This window comes from Podarcis tiliguerta (genome assembly GCF_965153285.1).
Source record: "Podarcis tiliguerta genome assembly, chromosome: 5".
NCBI classification, from domain to species: Eukaryota; Metazoa; Chordata; class Lepidosauria; order Squamata; family Lacertidae; genus Podarcis; species Podarcis tiliguerta.
The window spans coordinates 3769246-3792785 of NC_139538.1; the positions used below are offsets into that span (position 1 = coordinate 3769246).

At 46.5% G+C, this 23540-nt stretch overlaps 1 protein-coding gene across 1 annotated transcript; it reads left to right on the forward strand.

Annotated features, from left to right (window-relative positions):
• The first annotated feature begins 1738 nt into the window (after nucleotides 1-1738).
• On the forward strand, nucleotides 1739-22882 carry FYTTD1 (forty-two-three domain containing 1). The gene is made up of 9 exons (XM_083442404.1): nucleotides 1739-1947; nucleotides 8956-9087; nucleotides 10263-10408; nucleotides 12507-12619; nucleotides 12960-13056; nucleotides 15602-15663; nucleotides 19437-19511; nucleotides 19754-19880; nucleotides 21199-22882. Exons 1-9 carry the CDS (start codon nucleotides 1869-1871, stop codon nucleotides 21292-21294), a joined length of 927 nt encoding a protein of 308 aa, XP_083298530.1. The 5' UTR covers nucleotides 1739-1868; the 3' UTR covers nucleotides 21295-22882.
• Nucleotides 22883-23540: the final 658 nt, after the last annotated feature.

Here is a 23540-nt window from a genome sequence, read left to right on the forward strand (position 1 = left end):
TAAAAACTTCCCTGAACAGGGCTGCCTTCAGATGTCTTTTAAAGATAGGATAGCTGCTTATTTCCTTCACATCTGAAGGAAGGGCGTTCCACAGGGCGGGCGCCACTACCGAGAAGGCCCTCTGTCTGGTTCCCTGTAACTTCACTTCTCGCAATGAGAGAACCGCCAGAAGGCCCTCGGCGCTGGATCTCAGTGTCCGGGCTGAACGATGGGTTGGGGGGATCTGTATACAAAACACTGACACCTATTAAACTGTTCCAATATTAGCACATCGCAATCTGTATTACTATCACAACAGCAGCCCTTTCTATCAGTTTTCTATTTTTTGCAAATGTGTCAGCTGGGGAAAAAGATTATATTGATCGTTGCTTTATTTCATCATTGACCCTCAAGTGACTTTTGCCAAAAGGGCGGACACCAAAAGGGTGATGCTTAAATAGTTCTTTGGGATGCTGGTATTTGTTCCATTTTCCTTTGCAGATGTCCAGTTGCAGGCAGCTGCTTTCTTGGCTTGGATAATAAAAGTTGCTGCTGTCTCCTCCTCCACCACCATCTGTCTGTGTTTGGTCTGCTTTGCACCTGCTGTCTGGACACAGAGCATCTGCCATCCTTCATTTTGTTAAATTGGTTGAGGGATTAAGCAAAAGCATTTTAACCTTTATGTCAGTATGCTGACAATATAAACCAGGGCTCCAAACATCAGCATTTTCCCATATTAGTGCAGGAATCAGTTTTTAAAAATCATCGCAATACATGAGGCACCAGAATTGTTATTCAAACATAAGATGCTGCTTCCAAATAAGATGAGTCATGATGAATTGGTATCTAGCTACCTATACATTTTTGGGGGCGCAGGTGGTGCTGTGGGTTAAACCACAGAGCCTAGGACTTGCTGATCAGGAGGTCAGCGGTTCGAATCCCCACGACAGGGTGAGCTCCGGTTTCTTAGTCCCTGCCCCTGCCAACCTAGCAGTTCAAAAACACGTCAGTGCAAGTAGATAAATAGGTACCACTCCGGCGGGAAGGTAAACGGCATTTCCGTGCGCTGCTCTGGTTCGCCAGAAGCGGCTTAGTCATGCTGGCCACATGACCCGGAAGCTGCATGCCGGCTCCCTCAGCCAGTAAAGTGAGATGAGCTGGACCTAATGGTCAGGAGTCCCTTTACCTTCTACATGCCAAACACTCCTACACTGTGATATATTTGTGATGTATCGATGATGCTGTTGAAAAATGGGAAATGGGGAGAGGTCTTAAAAGGTCACACCATCCCATGTTTGGGGTTGCTACTCTTTGTGCGTTTGAACCTTGTTGCAACAAATAAAGGCCAGGTCTACTGACCGCTGTTTGCTTCTTTAACTTGGCTGGAGACTCCTCCTTTTGCTGACCAGAGAGACCCGCGGGGAGTGGCACCCCGGCAAGCTGGACAGCAGAGTAAATCCGCACCCCAGGATTTTTCCTAATCAGCTTCATTTATATTTTATTTTTTGATCTTTTGCTTTTAACTTGTTCTTATCTCTTTAGGCTTTCGTTGCTTGCTAGGTTTTATATTGCGAAGCGCCGCAGAGCGCATTACGGTACCTCCTCCTATGCGCTCAGCTCGGCGAACTACGGTACTGCCCCGAGCGCCGCCGAAGCCGCTCGGCTCGCGCAAGCGCAGCAACGGGCGACGGCAGACCCCGCCCCTTTCCCCGCCCCGAAATCGGCTCTCGCGCCGGGAGGAGGCGTTGGGCTCCGTCACGCGGGAGGAGAGCGCGAGCGTGGCGCATGCGTCCAGCGCGCCCGGCGCATGCCCAGAAAGGGGAGAGAGCGCGGAGCTTCTGTGGTGCTGCTTTCCTCGCTCTCGGTCTTGTGTTTTGGGAGCGGCGGCCATGAGCGGCTTCGGCGCTGGCGGAGTCCCGCTGAGGAGCGTCAGCAGCGAGACGCTGGAGAAAATCGACATGTCGCTGGGTGAGGGAGGCCGGTCAAGTGGGCGGCGGCGGGAGGGGGGGGGACAAAATGGGGGCGGGGCTTGAGAGCGGGGAGCCGAGCGAGGGATGCTCGGACCGAACCATGTGTGCTCTCTTGGGAGGGGGGGAGGAGGAGGAGGAGGCCGAACCAAAGGGAGCAACGGGGGGGGGAGGCAGTTGGGAGAGTTCGGCGGGCGGGGGAGCCTAAGGAGTTAGGGACCGAACCTTGGGGGCCGCGGCAGGTGACGTGGGCGGGGCTGAGAGGCGGCGCCGGGGAAGATCGGGGGAACCTCCTGCTGCAGGAGCAGAATCGGTAGCATTTATTGATACCCTGCCTTTTCCTCCTGGCAGGGACTCCGGTAAAAATATAAGCAGCTTAAAAACCAGAAAAGCGAGTTGCGAAAAACGATTGAACGTTAATTGAATAATAATAATAATAATTAATAATTTATTCTTTATACCCCGCCCATCTGGCTGGGTCCCCCCAGCCACTCTGGGCGGCTTCCAACAAAACACTAAAATACAATATCCTATTAAACATTAAAAGCTTCCCTAAACAGGGCTGCCTTTAGATGTCTTCTAAAAGTTTGGTAGTGGTTTTTCTCTTTGACAACTGGTGGGAGGGCGTTCCACAGGGCGGGCGCCACCACCGAGAAGGCCCTCTTTCTGGTTTCCTGTAACTTGCCTTCTCGCAGCGAGGGAACTGCCAGAAGGCCCTCGGCGCTGGACCTCAGTGTCCAGGCACAACGATGGAGGGGGAGATGCTCCTTCAGGTATACTGGACCGAGGCTGTTTAGGGCTTTAAAGGTCAGCACCAACACATGGAATTGTGCTCGGAAATGTACTGGGAGCCAGTGTAGGTCTTTCAAGACTTGTGTTATATGGTCTCCGCAGCCGCTCCCAGTCAGCAGTCTAGCTGCCGTATTCTGGATTAGTTATAGTTTCCGGGTCACCTTCAAAGGTAGCCCCACGTAGAGCGCATTGCAGTAGTCCAAACGATATACACTCATATCTCTGGTTAAAGTAGCTTCGGGTTGAGCATTTTTGGGTTGAGCAGCGACCTGGAAGTAACAGAACGCGTTACTCCCTGGTTTCGCTGCATGCGCAGACGCTCAATATGACATCAAGCGCATGCGCAGACGCGGCAAACACGACCCGTGCAGATGCAGGTTGTGTTCGCTTCAGGATGCGAATAGGGCTCTGGAACGGATCCTGTTCCCATCCACTGTATGTATGTAAAAAAAAGGTAAAGGTACCCCTGCCCATACGGGCCAGTCTTGACAGACTCTAGGGTTGTGCGCCCATCTCACTCAAAGAGGCCGGGGGCCAGCGCTGTCCGAAGACACTTCCGGGTCACGTGGCCAGCGTGACATCGCTGCTCTGGCGAGCCAGAGCCGCACACAGAAACGCCGTTTACCTTCCCGCTAGTAAGCGGTCCCTATTTATCTACTTGCACCCGAGAGTGCTTTCGAACTGCTAGGTTGGCAGGCGCTGGGACCGAACAGCGGGAGCGCACTCCGCCGCGGGTATTCGAACCGCCGACCTTTCGATCGGCAAGCCCTAGGCGCTGAGGCTTTAACCCACAGCGCCACCCGCGTCCCGTACCTCTGTGTAATAAATGAGATCTGTTAAAAACACAATGGATGGTTACAATAAAAACAGCACAGCACCAGTACTTCCATTAAAAGCAGGTTCCCCAAACCTGTTGGAACCAGAAGGTCTTCACCTGCTGGGAGGGAGCCAGTCTAGCTTCTCTAGGCAGGGAGTTCCAAAGTTGTTTGGGAGCAGCCACCCCTCTCCCAAGTCCCCACCAAGAGTGCCTGTGGGGGTGGCAGGACGGAGGCCTCCCCCAAAGATCTCAGAGCCTGGGGACTTTCGTATGAGCAAATGCACTTTCATAGAATTGATGACCCCCAAGGGTCATCTCGTCCAACCCTTTTGTAATGCAGAAATCTAATATTTAGAATACTGTAATATGCTTTCGAATAGGTTTCGGCTGCTGCTGCTATGAGGAGAAGGAGGTAGATGAGAAAGTGCCATCGATTGCTATCATTAGTACTATTAATTGCATGTATATCCTACCTTTTCCTCCAAGAAGCTCAAAGTGGTGTACATGGCTCTCCCCCGCCTCTCCTAATCCCCACAACAACCGCCATGAGAGGTAGGTTGGGCTGAGAAGTCACCCACTGAGCTTGATGGCCAAGCAAGCGTTTGAATCTTGGTCTCCCAGGTCCTAGGCCAACAAGCTAACCACTGCTCCACACTGGCTTTCTACGTACGTGCCGCTGTTGAAAGTATAAGAAGACAGATCTCTGTCATCAGGCACTTAAAATCTGTAAATCAACACAGACAAGAGGAGGAGGAGATGGTGTTGCGTGTAAGGAGAGAATGTGCTTATTTCATAGCTGTGTGCTTAAGGGTGTGTGCCAAAGGCTTTGTGGCACATATATTGTATTTTTTAATATAGATTTGTTTGTTTCTTGCCCAGTAATTACTTATTGATGGGTGGCCCTTTAAACATAATAAATAAGAATAATAAAATCTGAGTGACATTTGCTGGAGGGAGGAACTGGGTGAAGGCTGGCACCTTAAATGCCCCATTTGTATGATTAATAATTATAGATTTCTAGGCTTCCTGGCAACACCTGCTTGAAGCTTGTAGCCTGCACTTTAAAATGTAAAGTCAAAACTGGGCCTGGATAGAAAGAAGCAGCCAATGAAAACGATGGAGTCTCTTAAATTGCTGATAGTAATCTGGAAGCAATTGAACTTTCTGGATTGTCTTTAAAGGCAGACTCACATAAAGAGCATTATAGCAGTCCAGCCTGGAAGAACCAGGGCATGGATAACCGAGGTCAGGTTTGAGTTCTCCAGGTAAGGCTGCTGCTGGGACATCAGCCAAGTCTGATTAAAAGCATTCCTTGCTATAAACCGCCTGGATATCCAACACTGTATATCTGCTTCTTCAAGGAACAGTATCAACAACATGATGCCTGACCTTGGGTTGCAAGTCTCCTGACCAAGTACCTCCAAATTGATGACTCCTTCGCCTTCATAGACTCGCTTACTGTAACTAATACATAAGGGATTATCAAGCTTTTCCTGTGAGCATATTGGCAAACTGGAGAAACTGTCACAGGTACCACATGGGCACAAACACACATACACATTGTAACCAAGCACACAGAACCCACAACATGCTCCTTTGGCTGCAGTAGAATTCTCCTTACAAGAGTAATTCCAGCGGGAACAGGAAACCCTGTGGGTGCTAGGGAAGGCGATCTGTGATATACTATGTATGTATGTACAGTGGTGCCTCGCAAGACGAAATTAATTCGTTCTGCGAGTTTTTCGTCTTGTGAATTTTTCGTCTTGCGAAGCACGGTTTCCCATAGGAAATTGACGGTTTCCCATAGGAATGCACTGACGGTTTTAAGAAAAAGGCGCAAGACATTTTCGTCTTGCGAAGCAAGCCCATAGGGAAATTCGTCTTGCGAAGCAACTCAAAAAACAAAAAACTCTTTCGTCTTGCGAGTTTTTCGTCTTGCGAGGCATTCGTCTTGCGAGGTACCACTGTATGTATGTATGATACAACTGTATATTTTTGTATATAATGAGATATCTCCATTGACCATCCTAACCGTAAATCTTTTAATGATGCATGCAAATCTGCAGATTTGTTGCTATGATTTTATTATTATATATTAGGGGAGTTGCATAAGTGCATTGAGTTGATGTTCCACCTCTGTTGACCTAGAACTAAAAGCGGAAGATGCCTTTAAAATACGGCAACATCGCTGGCTGTAGTGTCCTGTTGAACAAGTTGCTGACGTGTGATTATATTCCATCACGGCACAATCTCCTGTTCTGCAGCAAGAAGCTGTGCAGGGTCAGACCAGTGTCCCTCTCACTTCATAGGATTACTTTGCTAATTGGCATATCCTGGTTTTTCAGGATCTGTTTCATACTGTAAAGTGTGTTAACAGGAGGTGCAGGGTGGGGGTGGGGATCCTGAAAGACACATGGACTTGGAAATGTGACACTTGCACCAGTGGGGACTTTTAGCTGACGTAGAACCAAGCACTGCCTTACATGTGTAGCCAGACCCTCTGAAGTTTCTGAGTGCCTTCACAAAAATTACACAAAAGAAATTCTTATAAAGAATTAAATGTGATTTTTGTAATAAAGTACAGCAGCATACATTTATAGTTCTAACAACCACACCTCTCAGTTAAAGAAATAGAGAGTTCTATTCTAAAGGGGGAATAGCTCTGAAAGTGGAGATAGGTGCTCCTGAAATGTTGTGTTTGTAGGTGATAGAAGAGATGGGACCCAGGCATTGAGCTCAGCAGTCTATGCAGTGAGTTCAGATCTTTATTAGTAAAATAGGATCACGGGCATAGACCCTTCACCAAGCCTTGGTTCTGAAGTTTAAAGATGTTCCTGGTGTGTGCAGAATGGTTGCTCAGAGGAAGAGAGAGCAGAGGGGAAACTTCAGACAGCATTGTAGGAGGTGCTCAGGGAGCCTGAACTTTAATAAGTTTGTTTAGGTGAGTTGGCATGGTGACCAATGAGAAGGGGTCAAAATGAGGGAATGAGAGTGGATAGGGTAAAATTCAGGTAGGTGTGCTTGGTCATAGGGGAGGAGTTTCCAGAGAAGAAGACCTCAGTAATGTAATAGGGAAGGTTCTGATAAAAGGTGGGTTGGGACATGTAAACAAGGATGACTCATCTGGAAGGTTTTCTTTGTGGATGGTCTTCCTGAATGGATTTACACATCAGGGACAATGACTATGGCAACAGATTCCTGATGAGTGATTCTGTCTTGCCTGCAGATGTCTTGTGTGCATCACCAGGGGTCCTTTACCTTTTTTACCTTTACATTTCTATAGAATTTCTAGTTGATGGAGGAAGCTTGCCCCTGAGCTACACGTAGAGGCTTTTATGTGCAAAAAGCCAGCCTTCTGGCCTTCTCATTTACCTATCATTTTACTTTGTTCCCATTATTGCATCCAGGCTTCTTGGTTCATCACTCTGAACTTTCTGGATCCTCATGATCTCGCTGGCAAGAAGGATTTGCATAGATACAGTAAATCATTTTGTTAGAGAAGGCCAAGGCAGAAAGGTCATTTCCAATGGTCCTTCACTTTAGCCACACCCATCTTTGGTTGACCACCAAACACAAACTGCAGGCTAGCAGCAAACGCATCGTAAGAAGTGTCATTGCTGTGTTTGATTCCTTACTCCTCAAGACGAGTTAATCTGAAATTCTGCCCTTGTGACTTAGGTTGCTGTGTGTAGCAACATCCGCTGGAATCCTCTGTACCTTCTGAAACAAACTTTGTGCTGATAGTATACCAGTCAAAGGCTTCCTCCTGCAGTGTGATATGTTCAGCGGGTCTACAGTTTAGAGAGCATGTGCGGTGGTGCAAAATGACCTTAGTGAGAGAGCCAATGAGTTCTCTTGGGAGATGTGTATTTGTCTTGGGGGCTGAGGGTGGAGCTAGTCTCCCTGAATATGATTTTTTTTGCGGGGGGATATTTATGGGGCAAGGAAAGTATTGGCTTTGGGAGCAGTCAGGTTATGTGTGCTTGCTAGCTTCAAATTTGACTTAGATGCAAATTTGCTGAATCCCCTCGGACATGTTCGCTAGACTCTGTTCCTCTTTGCAGGATTGTTGTAAGAATGATGCTGTTACACAGCGGTTTCACTGTAGAAGTGATTGCAATGATGATGCCGCTGCCTGAACTTTGGGAGTCAGTTTCTAATTTTGAAGTTGAATCAAATGCAGGCTAACAATGTGTTTAGGGATGAAGTAATGGTGCTGAATGAATTATAGCAACTCTTGCGAAAAGAAAACTGGGGCATTCTGAATTACTGACAGAATTCATTATCTTAGTGCTTGTAGGTGCAATATATGTTCAGAGATGTGGAAGGGCTCTTGGTTTAAATTTTAATGGCCATGCTTTTGCAAAGATTGTTATTTATTTGCTGTTAGATTGCTGTCCTGCAACCTTCAGCACTTTCAAGGCAAATGAGGATTCAGAACGGCCTCAAATGGAAGAAATATAAGATTCTATTGTGTCACCCTATAGATTCTGCAGTGTACGCCATGTGTAAATCTCATGGGATTGAAGCAGTCTTCTAAAAGGAGTTCAGTTTATCACAAATATGTGATAAATGCAATTTTCAGAGTGCTATCTGGGCGATACACTGGGCTAAACTCACCTAACCCCATTTTAAAAAGAGCAGGTGTGAAGAGCAGGGATTACAAGACACATGAAGCAGCCTTTCATTGTCAGGTTGCTGACTGTCTGGACCACACTTGACTGGCAACAGCTCTCAGGTCCCCAGAAGAGCATCTTCCTCTACCTGTGAGATGCCAGAGGTTGAACCTGGGGGTTTCTGTATGCAAGGAGCATGTGCCGTCACTGTACTGTGGCCACTCCTCAGATGGAGAGATTGGGCTTTCCCACAAGCATCATACATGGCAGTGGGTGCTACATTGCAGCTAAGCCTAATTTTGTATGTATAGAATCATAGAATAGTAGAGTTGGAAGGGACCACAAGAGTCACCTAGCCCAACCCCCTGCAATGCAGAAATCTTTTGATATAGGGGCTTGAACCTATAACCCTGAGAGCAAGAGTCTCGTGCTCTACCGACTGAGCTATTTGGCAGGGTTAATGTATGTACATAGCACCATCTATGCACATGGCTCTCTACAGAGAAGTGTGGCAGACCCAGGGCCCTGTTGAAACGAGGGAGGGAGGCTGGCTGAAGACAAGGACTCAATTAATCCCATTGCACAATTCCAGAAAGGTTCTCAATTCCAGAAAAGTTTCTAAAGTTTTACAGATCTATTCCGGGAGTTTACTTAACAAATTTGAGAGTTTACTTGAGTGAAATCCTGAGGCTTTTTAAAAATAACAAATCATGCCTGGGTTGCTGTTTTGGTCCCCCACAGTGAGAAGTGTTCACTACTTAAATTCTCGCTATGTGTTTTGCAGATGATATAATTAAACTGAATAAGAAAGAAGAGAGGAAGCAGTATTCTCCCAGAATGAAGAGGGGGCTTCAACAGGCTGGCAAGCGGCAATTCCGGATGAGGAGAACCAAATGGGGAATCCAGGAGTACACAGGTAGGTAATAATAATAAATAATAAATAATAAATAATAAATTTTATTTATACCCCGCCCTCCCCAGCCAAAGCTGGGCTCAGGGCGGCTAACAACAGTCAAAACAATCCAACATTCTAAAAACCTTTCACTATAAAAATTAATCAAAATCAAATTGATGGTAGTTTTGCTTGCTTTTTTTCTGAAACACTGGGGACATATTTTGTATCGGGACAGTAAAATGTCAAGGTTGTTTGAGACCTGCCTTTTTTTAAAGGCAGGTGATAAATAACATTTCCCTTAATATATACTCAAAAGTCGAACAGCCTGTACAGGTTTATGTGCTAAGTATTACATAATGCATTTTGCCCTTTTAAAAGAGTAAAGTACTTTTTGGAACATTTTTACCCTGCCCCTCAGCCAAAGAGCCTTCTAGAGTGACTTACGCACCATCAGTTAAAGCAAGACAGTCTCTTGCCTGCGGGCTTACAATCTGCCCGACACACCACAAAACGAAAAAGGGATGGTTAGGGAGGAGGAAAAAAGCAGACCCACGCACCAATTTCTCAAGTTAAATAGAAGTTATTAAAATGATGAACTGGATTAGAAGCAGTGTGGGATCAGGAGAACCCCGATGGAGTTTGTCTTGTTGCTGAACTTACGAAACGGCTCTGCCTCCCATCCCCGTATAAGAATTGCGATGCACTGTCAACCCAGTTATTTTTTTCAATATTTTTGATACTTGCAGCAGCCAGCCAGATGTTTTACAAAGGTTTACCGGCAAGACTTGAGACATAATCCTCCTTTGGTGTTAAGCCCCAGCATCTGGTATTGGGGAATGGAATCCCTTTGATAATGAAAGCCGTGTTTTTTGGTGTTGTTGCTATGAGATGTGGATGGAGCTGTTCCCCTGTGTGTCAATTTATCCTCTTCAAGTATCTTTGCTAGGGAGCCACAGACCTCTGTGGCAACGATTTCCATATGCTGACTTGCTCCTGGATATGCATACAAGTTTAGATCTGCTAAGAAAACAAGGGTTTTTATTAATTTCCTCCCAGATTTTTTTCTAAAATGAATCCCTCCCCCAAATATATTTTTAAAAGCTCTGCCGGTGCTCCTTCACTAGTCTTGACCGAGGCATGCTTACTTGCTTCTGTGCCACTGGCCCACTTTTTGTCTCCTATTTATGCCATTTCAGGTTTTGGAAAGAACCGTTTAGGACGCAGAAAACGGGTGGCTGGAAAGAGGCCTCCCTATGGAGTCAAAACCGGGCTAGCGGCAAGGAAAGCCTTGGGCGCTCACAAAGGCATCAGCCCCCTCAACAGATCGCCTCTCAGTGAAAAGGTATGTGTGGGGGCTTTGGGGCGAAAACGTACCCATCTTTTTTCTGGGCAGCAGTGTAAGAATGCCTCTGCCTTGAGGTGGGATCTGGTGGAGTTCCTTCACTCTCAGTACCGCCTTCTCCGAGATCGCAAGGCTTCATCCATGAATGGAGCAGCTGCATTGGGTCCCGTTCCATGTATTCCGCTCTCTTTCTATGGGCAGAGGTGCTCTCACCTCCAGTAACACTCTGAGGCAAGTGACTACTCTTTCCAACTGAAAGTGTGTGGTTTGCACCAAACTATGATGGGGTTTTTTCTGAGCCAAAGGAAATCCAGAGGGGCAAAAGTGAGAGCCAGTTTCCTTTCCTGGAGGGGGGGAGGGGATCTTTCCATTGGGTGGTCCACTTGCTCTGCTGGCAGTAAGTTGTAATTGGGAAGGGGCCGTCCGAGTGGGACAACTTCTCCCCAGATTCACTTCCTGATTAGACTGTAGGAGGGAACCAGAGGGGTTCCCAGCCACATGTGGCATTGTAGGGGACCCCCGAGGTGGCTTAAAACAATCATATGCCAAACAGCAAAACACATAACATTAAAAATCCAATAGAAAGAAGGAAGAAATGAAAAATGCAAAGCAAAAGCAGGACGACACCCCCCAAAATAAAACAACCCAGGCTGCTGTGTGGTCAGAAAGGCACTGTGTTGTGTCCCCACTAATTTCACCTCTGGTGGGCTAGAGTTGTTCTGACCCTTGCCCTGGCAGGTGGAGTTGGGGAGACGGGACATTTCTGTGTTCTCTAAGTTGTAGGCAACCAATGAGTAATATGGCAAGCGTGAATAGATGGGCTAGAAAAAGCAATACTGTGCCCTAGCAATTCTTTCGGACTAACTTACAAGAGTGACTTAAGCATGACTTTCGCTTTCCTCAGCTTTTGTGAGTTCTTGGAGAATCGTTCACATAGTATGTGTCACGCGACACTTTTATTTTTGGACTTTGACCATGCCGTCCTGCACTTGTCAAGGAAGCTTATGAAGTTTGCAAATAGTAAAAAGTCGCAGCCAAACCAACATGCCTGGCAGCAGATTAGTAGCAGATGATCTGCAGATCGAGATGCTAAAGCAGCTCTGCTGGCTAGAAGCAGATTTTCGAAAGGCAGACGAAACAAACTTCCGTACTTCACCCCAGTATAGAGAAACAGCACATTGAGTGGCTAAACATAAAGGCACAAAGATGCATCGACTGCACTTCACCCCATCCAAAACAGAAGAGACTTTCTGAGAAGTCCTATATCCAGATGCCCATTTGTTATCTATGAAAGGTGCCTTGCTCAAAATAATGAGGTTTCAGTGGCCCAGATGGAGAGCCGAGATGTCCTAAATGGAACTGGAGAAAACTTCTAGCAGGCCTTATGAAATGTGTATATACACATGAAGGGCCACAGGTATGTGTGGGGCATAAGCAGTTCAGGCACCACCACAGAGAAGGCTCTTTCTCTGGCCCCGATCTGCTTAACATCCACCATACTTGGGACACAGAGAAGGACCCTCTCAGATATTGGGGCAGGGGTAGGCTGGCAGGGGAGAAGGTGGCATTTTTCGCTAACTTTATTGCTCCTGTTTTAAGTTACCCCTTGTTCTGCTCTGTTTGGATATTGCAGGGTTTTTAAATTTAATTGTGTTTGCGTTGTGAGCCATCTCAAAGAAAGGTAGGGTATAAATATATTAATGAAACAGAGAACCTGGTACCTTTCAGATGTTGGATTACGGCTCCCATCAGCCCCAGCCAGCATGGCAGATAGAGTTTGAAACAATCTGTAGTGCATCAGGTGGCAGAGACAGTTTTTGGATGAGAGTTAGCATTTCTCCATACTCCGAGTAGACCCGTTGCAGTCAGTGAACGTAATTGCTCTACCCTACTTGGGTATCACACAGAGGCTGCAGTCCTAATCCTGCACACCTGGGAGGAAGCACCATTAATTTCTACAGTGCTTGCTTCTGAGTGGACATGGTTAGGATTGTGCTATTAGTTAAGCAGCTTCTGAACGTCTTGGGGTTTTTGCTGCAACAGACTAACACTGCTGGAAATGTGTGGACCTAATTTTTTAACATCTCTCGTCCTGAAGAACATACAGCGGGACTACTCGGTTTTGAAAAGGAAGACCACCGTCCAAAGACAATCTGAGTTGCAGAGAAAGCAAGGAGCCATTCTCAGGAGGCCTACTTTGTTAAACAGAAGGTGAGAGCCATTTGCCGTTTGCAAAGGTCTTGTGGTCTGCTCTGCATGTGCCTTGAGTGCTTTGCCTGCCTTTGCCACAAACTCTGACCGTGCTGCTTCCTTGCCTAGAAAAATGGAGGCTGGGGAGTGGCATGTGGGGAAAGGAGCATCGCTTGCTCCATCTGCTTTTGTTCCTGATCCTCCCACCGCTGGCATACAGCCCTTGGAAGGTTTCCTGGAACATAATGCGTCCCATCCCTGCTTTAGATTGTGATCTCCTCGGGGCACGGCACTTGCCTGTCCTGGTTGCGTCACCCTGTAACATCGATGGTGCTGACGATTCTTTGTGGATGTTTTACAGAACCAACATACAGTCTCCTTCTGCCCGGATCGGGAATAAGCTCTACCAGCAGAAAGACGCGCGCCAAGCCACTTTCCTTTTTAAGAGGGGCCTGAAGGTACTGTAGGAGGCAGAGCGAGAGTGCTGTTCTCTTCCCCTGCACCTCTCTCTTCGACATAATCTGACCATCTGGATAGCGTTTGAAGAAAACTTGGCTAAAGTTGTGTGTTTTATATATAGCCATGTTCTCCTTCAGATGCTACTTTTCATTAGATCATAAGGTTTCGGTCATTGGCACTAAAAGAGTTGCGTATGTGCCTGTGTGCTATTTATCATGACTGAGCCTTCCGATGGCTGTATTAAAAGCATCGGTGCAGGAAAAACTCGGCCATGGGCTAGTTTGATAGAGAGCAGAAGCCCTGTTCTCACTGAATCTGGCATCCAGCTCTGATGATAATGCAGAAATACTTTGCCCCTGAGATCGTGACTTGATTTCTTGTGTAAAGCCAAGTCTAGGAAATGCCTCTATAGAAGCCTGTGTAATTTGTAGACCTGCAGACTCCACTTTTGTGGGTTCCCCAGCAGCCGCTGTTGTTCTGACCAAGTAAAGCTGTATACCAACATCACAGTGGTGTGTTTATTGAAGAAATCCATCCCAGAGCCTTCTTCAGCCTAAAGGCGTGATGGAATGCCAGAGATACAGTACCAGGACCAAACTTTTCACACTCTTTGTGGATGCAAACTTGGAGAGCGCAGGGCGTGCATAGACACGGCTTGCAGTTTAACAAAAGTTCTGAGCCAAAAAAAGGAGTACAAATTGGAGAACGGCTCGCTTCTGCAGTCAGCGAAAGACTCAGAGTTCTCTGGAACGCCAGATAAGTTTGTAACAGGAGTGGCTGTTGAAGGGAGCACAAGTGGTTCTCAGCCTGCCTGCTTGGAACAAAGCTGGAGAATTGTAAAGTGAGGCAGGGGGTCACATGCAGGGGAACGTGAGTGGTTTGAAGAGGCAGTTCAGGCAGGGAGAACGAAGGTGGGGAGGCTCAAAACAGTTTTGGGGCAGGAGAGCATCTTAGGCAGTGAGTTACCAGACACAGAGCTTAGCTACAAATAGATAAAGGTAAAGGGACCCCTGACCATTAGGTCCAGTCGTGGCCGACTCTGGGGTTGCGACGCTCATCTCGCTTTATTGGCCAAGGCAGCCGGCGTACAGCTTCCGGGTCATGTGGCCAGCAGGACTAAGCCGCTTCTGGCGAACCAGAGCAGTGCATAGAAATGCCGTTTACCTTCCCACTGGACTGGTACCTATTTATCTACTGGCACTTTGACGTGCTTTTGAACTGCTAGGTTGGCAGGAGCAGGGACCGAACAACGGGAGCTCACCCTGTCACGGGGATTCGAACCGCCAACCTTCTGATTGGCAAGTCCTAGGTTCTGTGGTTTAACTCTCAGCGCCACCCGTGTCCCCATGCTACATATACATGGCTGGAAAGAGCAAGAGGCAGGGATGAAGCCAGTCCTGCTGGCTTGCAGAAGGTGGGACCCACAGTGGCTGATGCTGGCCAGTTGGGCATGTTGATTTTTTCCAGCTTTCAAATTCCAGAACTGAGGGGTGCTAAAAAGTTGTAACATGACTTGGAAATTTAAAAAATATTTTGGTTAAATCAGTATATAGTCTTGTGTGGTAAGTAAAATGTGTGTGAAATTGCATAGAAATAAATAAAAATGATTGCCAAGTACGGTACTTGCAGTTATTTGATGCAGTAGTAGTAGTAGTATTTAAGCATTATCTGATATTTTCGGAAGGTAAATTTAAATTTATTTGTTTTTTCCAAGAGCAGTTTCTTGTACTTTTTAATCCAACATAGATTTACCAAGCTAAATGTTGTCCAATCACAAAATAATAGCAAATTTGAATTCCTCACAAACAAAAACGTATTTTTAAGATCGCTCACCGAAGAAATTAGCAAAAATTAAGTTTCACCCCCTAAAACGACATGCCCTAGGTTTGGGGGCAGAGTGTAGATGACACTTGAAGAAGCAGCATTTCAGAATGGGATGGAGTGGAGGGGAAGGAATCTCCCACCAGTTGACTGACTTTTGGGGTCCACTAAGCCTCTTTGAGTGTTGGTTCTGTATCTGTATGTTTTGCGTGTCGTTTTATTTTGAAATCTTTATATCACACTTTTTGCTATTGTATTCAAAATGGCTAACAAATTGGTTAAATCCTAATAATAATAATAATTAATATAAATAATTATTATTAATAATAAATATAAATTTTTATTTATACCCCGCCCTTCCCGGTTCAAAAACCAGGCTCAGGGCGGCTAACAACAAATTTAAAACATTTATAAAAGTAGCATAAAATACAGTATAAAAATGTGAATAACAATAAAATTCAAAATCACAAAAAAGAGACGTAACCCGTCATGTCACAGTGCCAACAAGCTTCGTAAATGCCTGTTTGTCATGCAAATCCCTTTATGAATCTCTGTAGAAACACTCACACCCAGAAACCCCAACCCTGTTGGAATGTGTTGGTCAGATTCCAGTGACCTAGACTAAGTCTACAGTTATCTCCTGAATAAGTCTTCCCTCCCCAACAAAAAACATCTTCAGCTTTCTCATTTTCTCTACCGGTATTTTCTTTCCTCCTCCGACAGGTGCAGGCCCAAGTCCATCCAGAAGATGACCTAAGCGCCCAGGTCACAAACAGAACTCGCCCGTAAGTGTTCCAGTTTATTTGGCAGAGCAGCTGTGGAGGCAGTAATGCATGTGTGTTGAGACTGTGGCTTTTTAGACCAGCGTTGGCCCCTGCAACCAGATATTCATGGGGCGTATCGAGGGCACTGGATGTCTGTCTGATTTGGGAGGTGGCCTTGGGGTGTTGCTGAGCTGGGAGGCAGGAGCAGCGGCCTGCTGCAGTGGTGGCAGTGAGCTTCAGAAAGGGTGGGCTTCCAGTGTAAATCAGGGATGGTCTCATATTCTGAACACGCTGTCATAATATGGTATGTCACCAGTTCTGAAAATGAAACTGTTGTATGCCTGCCACTTGCTTTCCAAGTGGGGAAGGTTTTGTAGATGTCCTCCATACACTTTTACTTGGGAGCAGCCCCACTGAATTTCTGAAGCATGCATAAGATCAGACAGTATGCTAAAAAAAGGTAAAGGACCCCTGACAGTCAAGTCCAGTCGTGAACGACTCTAGGGTTGCGCGCTCATCTCGCTTTACTGGCCGAGGGAGCCGACGTTTGTCCGCAGACAGTTTTTCCGGGTCATGTGGCCGGCATGACTAAGCTGCTTCTGGCAAAACCAGAGCAGCGCACGGAAACACCATTTACCTTCCCGCCGGAGCGGTACCTATTTATCTACTTGCACTCTGACGTGCTTTCGAACTGCTAGGTTGGCAGGAGCAGGGACCGAGCAACGGGAGCTCATTCTGTCGCGGGGATTTGAACCACCGACCTTCTGATCGGCAAGCCCTAGGCTCTGTGGTTTACACCACAGCGCCAGCCGTGTCCTGTCCAGACAGTATGCTACTCATCCCCAAATGTTGAATGAACACCCTCTAAATGGCTGTGAAGAGCTTTGCAGGTTGGGACCGGGTTGCTGGCAGTGAGAAACAGAGCATTTGTAAGGAGGAAACTTGGTTGGTTGGGCATTGTAGAAAGCAGGGGTCTTTAATGCCCTGTTTTCTTCTCTGACTGCTCTCGGATCTGTAGAATATGTGCTGTAAGCAGCCCAGAGCAGCTGGAGAGAACCAGCTAGATGGGTGGGGAATAAGAATACCAGCAGTCCAGTGTTTAATGGGCAGTTTTTTGCTCAGTAACTGGTATGTATCTGTTAACTAGATGCCTCATACCCATCCTTGTGGAGTAATGCTAAGTAATGCCATTTTGAAATCAGTAGTTTCATTGTGCTTTGTGGTGTACAAGTGAGCAGGTCCCTGCCCCTAGGAGCTTACAATCTATCACTTGCCACAGGACAGGCAACAGAAGAAGAAGGGGAAGGATGCAGGAGGCAGTTGTCAGTAGGTAGAGAATGTGGAAGGGGTTGTATCAAACTGTGTTTCTTCTGATGGCAGAAGAAGAAAAGAGAGGAAGTAATTTCAGTGATGCACCATCTGCTCTGGAAGATCCCCCAAACCCGTAGAGCAGATTTATGGGGGGTGGGAAGCTGCAAGCGTTAGAGGGAAATCACAAAAAAAATTGCTTCCTACCCCATTCCACTGTTGAAAGCCTTACCATAAGCTGAGCAGTGCCACCAAACTCAGCCTGAAGGTTTCTGAACTCCTGCTGATCTTGACTACCAACCAGCCCCTTTCACTCAAATGGTTGGTAGCTTAAAATTGCAGTCTAAATTGTTTTCTTATAAAACAGGGGACTTTTTGCTGTGGCTACTTCTGCATTCTGGATGAAGCTACCTTCCTTATTGGACTTGTTTGCTAGGAGGAAACAGGAGCTTCTTCCAGAAAAGGAGAGTCCCCAAGTGCTCTGAAGGATGTGCACATGCGTGTGTTTAGGGACACACAGGAACAGACTGTGCAGAATTGCAACCTTTTTGAAAGAAGTGTAAGAGCTCGCTGGACCAGGCCAGTGGCCCATCTAGTCCAGCATCCTGTTCTCACAGTGGCCAAGCAGATGCCCCAATGGGAAGCATGCAAGTAGGATCTGAGTACACACCCCGGCTTGTGATTCATAGCAGCTGGCATTCAGACGCAGGGGGCCTCCAACAGAGAAGGGAGAACATAGTCATCATGGCTAGTTGCCATCATCAGCCTCATAGTGGTCAACTTCTAGATTTGAAAATAAGGGACCAGCAGCCTTGAAAATAAGGGATCGGCAGCCAAAATAAGGGATTTTAGACAAACAACTGAAATGCGAAGTTAAAAGGGACCAGATAATTTGGGAGAGCAGCGCCAGTTTTTAGCCCTTCATTTCCAGAGGTTGCTGCTCAAGACACCAGCTGATGAAACACTGCAATTAAATAACTACAAGCAGCAACCACTTTTCATGCGAAACGAAGTCTAAGCTACGAAGATGCTGCTGCAGTTCTGTATCTTTTCTCTCGTACTCCATCTGCAGCTCTCAGTTCCATCAGGCGGGGCAGGAGGAGGGGGGGGAATAGCGCCCAAAGTAAACCTGCAGATCAGACCATCTATGCTAGTCTACCACTACAAATCTATGGGAGAAGCGCTTGCGGTCCTTCCTCCGCTTTCCCCCTCCATGGTTAGCCCTTGGAACACCTGCCTGCGCCTCCGCCTTCTCCTCCTCTGTCTGGACTGCTTTCTCTATGGCTGCCCTCGCTCTCCTCTCAAGGCTCTCAGTCCTCTCAGTCCCTGTGGGGAGGGGCTCCCAGGGCCAAGGCTGGTGAGAGGAGGCCGGAGGGGGGCGGGCGGGGCAGCCAAGCAACACAGTTGGAGCCTCCCTCCTCCCTGGCCAGCAGGGAAGGAGGGAGAGGAGCTGCTTCCTTTGAAACCCGGGAAATTTAAGGGACATCATCAATAAGGGACAGCAGGGGGACATGGCGCTGGGATAAGGGAGTTTCTCGCCAAATAAGGGACGGTTGACAGCTATGCAGCCTTAACTCATTGAATTTGTCTAATCCTTTTTAAAACCCATTCTTTTGAAAATCACACTGCTTTTAGAAACTGGTGTCCTAGCATTGGTGGTCTGGCTGTTGGGTAAGGAAAGGCCTACATGCTAGGCCAGCTGTTGTCAAATGTTGTCTCGAGGAGCAGCCTCGAGCAAAGGGAAAATTGCTCAGGCCTTTGCTGGTACAGCTTCAGGCAAACTGCTGAGCTCTTGAAAAGGGTGCCCGCATCTGAGCCCAGGGTGGATTGGTTAAGGCAGCCAGGAATGCAAGTAGCCTATAAAAAAAGGCTGTTGCTTGTCTAAGTCTGACCTTTTGCACTATCAATGAATTGATCTAAAGTGGGAATTTGAAGCAAACTGCCTGTACAGCTGGTCTTTTCAGAACACCCTTTAGCTCAGTCCTTGGGAACCTTTGGCCCTCCAGGTGTTGCTGAACTACAACTCCCATCATGCCCTGCTCATTGGCCATGCTGGTTGGGGCTGATGGGAGGAGTCCAGCAACATTGGAGGGCCACAGATTTCCTCATCCTGCTTTACCTGGGATCATAAAGTTTACGTTATGACCCATAGTTAAAACATCAGCTAGTGAGAAATGAGTGCTTATATAGCTTATGGAAACTGTTTTGAATGATTTTTGACCATCTTCCACATTAGGACTACCCAGGTACAAGTTTAAAACTAGTTGTTCCTCCAAGCCTTTGGGTCTTTAAAATTGATGCTGATTCTGGGGATTATTATTTTATGGCTCTGATTTGTGCTTATAGTATGTGTATATTCAATTTCGTGTAGTTTATGTTATGAGACACACTGTGTTCCTGTGTTGGATGAAAGGCAGGATAGAAAAACTATGTAATATTAGCAGAGGATTTACTGGGTCAACTGAGTCTTGTGCTTTCCCAAACAGATGGCGAACATCCACTACAAATGGAGGGATTTTGACTGTATCCATTGACAATCCTGGCGCAGTCCCATCCCCCATGTGAGTAAAATCAGCTTCATCTTGCGCTGGAATCTCCTGGTTGATGAGCATAGTGGTGGGAGCTAAGGAAAAGTACGTGGCTGGTGAGAAACGGTGTTCATCACCCAGGTCCACCCCCTTGCTTGCTGTGTTGTTATTAGCTTGGAAGCAATAGGCAGTGTTTGTCTCCTCTGCTTTTACAGTTTGGTGAAAATGGACATTTCCGTTGACCCTGTTCAGTGTGCCATGTGTTTTCCCCACAGTTCTTTGAAGCCAAGGCTGACCAGCACTCCCGTGCCTCCCTTCCTCTTGAAGAAGGACCAGTCGGAAGAGAAGAAGATTCCCAAAGGGGTCCCCCTGCAGTTTGATATCAACAGTGTCGGAAAGCAGGTTGGTTGCTTCCAGATAAAATCGGTGTGCATTGTTGACAGTAAAACGGGCTCCATGGGTTCTTTATTGGACTTTGGGTCTTGCCGTGGAATTGCGGAGTAGCCGAGTTCCTGTCTTGGACTGGCTGGATGCAGAGGACTGGTGGGAGGCACCATCCATGGAGCTGGATTGGAGTAAAAAACACTGTTCACTCACTTGGGAGCCCCTGGTTGGAGAGAGGCTGAACAAACTGCCAGTCAGGCCCTGCAGGGTCAAGAGGAGGAGACTATGGGACCTGCTTGGTTCTTCCAGATAGTGACCCGAAGCATAGGAATGCAGTGTCTCCTCTACTGCCTCCTGGGTTCCTCTTTGCACTTTCTTGCAAGCAGTGTGAGAAACTGGGATGGAAGAGGTAGGAGCCAAATGGCTTCTAGGACCTGGGTTGTGGGGACGAAAGCAGAACATCTAGTCGCTACTGGGGGGGTGGGGGCGTTGGCAGCACTTTTTATTAATTTGATAAGCATGAACTAATACGTATGCAGTTCACATAAGCGATACATTGTTAATATCGCATTTTTTGCAGAAATGGTTAATACATGTTTAGTTTAGTGTTTACTATAAAAACATTGGTACCATACTTCAGTTTTCAAAACACTCTACAGTCACACCTTGGGTTACAGACGCTTCAGGTTGCCATTTTTCGGGTTACGGACCTGCCAAAACCCGGAAGTACCAGAACAGGTTACTTCCGGATTTTAGCAGTCGCGCATACACAGAAGTGCAAAATTGCGCATGCGCAGAAGCGCTGAATCGCAACCCGTGCGTGCGCAGACATGCTGCTGCGGGTTGCGAACGCTGCGGGTTGCGAACGTGCATCCTGCACAGATCATGTTCGCAACCGGAGCGTCCACTGTACTCTTTAATGTTAAACTTCTTAATATGTTGTCTATCCTTAACATAAACTTCAAGGCTTCAAAGCACATACATTTCAGTAATCCTTGAGTGTCAGCCAGGCACGAAAAACGGCACCCAGACTTTTGGAGGTGCTCGCAAAAGGAGAATCTTTAGGAGCAAAATGCTCCTGCTAATTTCGAACCCTGCTTGCGAGTGCTCCGAACACCTTCAGACTCTCCACACAATTAGAAGGCTACTCTTTAATTTTTGTTTTCTCACCTAACCCACCAACCCGTATCTTATCCAAGGTCCCCCACTGCAGTTGAAGCTTAGCACGTGTGTTCAATGTGCTAGGGAAACTGGTTGAAATATTAACCAGGCACCATAATTTTGGCCTGCTTGATGGGTGGCTGCTGTACTGATTTACGTCCTCCTTTGTTCACAGACAAACATGACCCTCAACGAGCGCTTTGGGATCCTGAAGGAGCAGAGAACGGCTCTCTCCCAGAACAAAGGCAGCCGTTTCGTGACTGTGGGCTAGAGGGCCTGCTCAGGGGAACCCTATCTTTCTAAGGAACTGAACTAGCAGCGGGCCGAAGAATAAGTTGGACTTTGTGTCAAGATACTGATAAACTGAATTTTGTTTTTAGATGGCTTCTACTCTGAATAGTTAAAAAGAGAACACCCTCACATGATAGTGGACCATAAAAAGAGAAAATTCAGTGTTGCTTGGAAAACAGCGTCCTGTTGTTTGGACTGCAAGGGTCCACATAAGCGCCTGGACAAGGGGGGGGGGGCAAAGCCAGTTGTTCTTATTTTGGTTTCTTAAGCAGCCGACAGAGGTGGTGATTAATGCAGGGGTCAGTCTTTGCTCCACCTGCTCTTGCAAAGCTGTGTCTTTTCATTTTGTGCCCCTAGCTGCTGAAATTTGCTTAAAACGTTTGCAGCGGACAGCACTTGGCTGCTGCTGCTCGTCTTTCCGTTCGGCTCACAGATCTTTCTTTCCCTCAAGCTCTGCAGTTCATCTGGCACTAGAAGCTAAATTGTTTGGCATCCGAGGCAGCGAGTAAGAATCCAGCTTTTCTTGGCGATGAAAAGGCGTAGCGGTCATTCTCGTCCCCTTAAGTGATAGAACAAGGCCTCCCATGAGGCCACAGCAAGAACCTAGTCCACATCCTCGAGAAAGGACCATACAGGGTGCATACAAGCTATCCCCCCCCTTTTTTTTAAAGCTGTGAGTTTGCTTCAGATATTCATCAGCTGAAATGATGCTTTGATGACCAATGTTACCGGATCAGTTATTTTGGTTGTCGCTCTGTTGTGTTGTACAAATGTGGCACTTTTGTGACTCGTATACCTAGTGGCAGACCCACCAGGTGAGCATTGTGAGGTTCAAGGCACCTTCCTTCCTGTTGCTTCAAGGGATCAAAAGTGGTGGTGTCGCCATTCACACACACACACAAACTTCATGTGCGCTGGATTTTGATTTCAACATAATGGCCTACTTCCTGGATTTAAAATGTCCATAGTGGGTGTGTTGGGAGGCACACCTAGGTAAAAGGATGCCAGGTTTGCTCAGTCTCAGAAACCTGATATATGTAACTTGACCTTTGTTTTTCTTTGACATTTCTTTTAAAAAATAGTTTATTGTGGAGATCAAAACAAATATTTGGCAGTAGCAAGGCTGCCTTTAGAGCAGTTTTTATGTAGTCATGCCTCCATGACAATTTAATGTTCATCATCTTCTGTTTTTAATTATTTGAAATACCTTCTATACCTTTGCAATGGGAAAAAATGGAATATTAAAGTTCCTCCTTTTGTGTTGTTGTTTTTTACTCGGTTAGTAGGAATTCTGTTGAAGTCCATTAGAATGAAGTAGATAAATATGCTTATAATCATCCTGTGTTTGGTTTCTACCAGGATGTACTTTAAAAAAAAAACCCTTTTGCATCAACATGGATGCAAAACATTGATGCAATGCATCTCAAGAGAGCTAGTTTGTATTTAAGGAGAATATGCTTTAAACTCTACCTTTGGGTATTTTTTTTTTTTTTTTGGAGAAGTTAATACATTTGGATCTATTCTAAAGCTGTTGGACTTTTTAAAAATAAAAGTGTTACAAGTTTGCATTTGTGTGTACTTAGATATGAATTTTGCAGCTCCATATTCTTCAACAAAGGCCAGCTTAGTACATAAATCAGGAATACATGTTTAACACTCCACTCTTCACAATGATCTTAACTTGTGATCTGTGCCAGAAAAATGCAAATAATGTTGTTCTAATGACTGGTATACCATAAGCATTACTGCTTTCAACTGTCCCCTTTTTCTCATAAGGTAAAGGTACCCCTGACCATTAGGTCCAGTCATGACCGACTCTGGGGTTGTGCGCTCATCTCGCTTTATTGGCCGAGGGAGCCGGCGTACAGCTTCCGGGTCATGAGGGGAAGAGCCAAGAGCCTTAGCCAGCTAACCAAAAAACTCATAGACTTTTTACATATTCTTAGCCGCTACTCATGAAGTATAGCAGTTTAATGAGCATCTCTTCAATACATTAAACATCTCTAAGTTGAAGGTCTGTTCACATGTTGAAGAGGGCAATTCTATACAGACAGAATAAAAGGTAAAGGGACCCCTGACCATTAGGTCCAGTCGTGACCGACTCTGGGGTTGCAGCGCTCATCTCTCTTTATTGGCCGAGGGAGCCGGCATACAGCTTCCGGGTCATGTGGCCAGCATGACTAAGCCACTTCTGGAGAAACCAGAGCAGCGCATGGAAACGCCGTT

Excerpts from the sequence above, each read along its gene's own strand:
- FYTTD1 (XM_083442404.1), top strand. The coding sequence starts at position 1,869 with ATGAGCGGCTTCGGCGCTGGCGGAGTCCCGCTGAGGAGCGTCAGCAGC. Across the intron at positions 1,948-8,955 it reads GAAAATCGACATGTCGCTGG|ATGATATAATTAAACTGAAT; the intron begins GTGAGGGAGGCC and ends TGTGTTTTGCAG. Across the intron at positions 12,620-12,959 it reads CCTACTTTGTTAAACAGAAG|AACCAACATACAGTCTCCTT; the intron begins GTGAGAGCCATT and ends GATGTTTTACAG.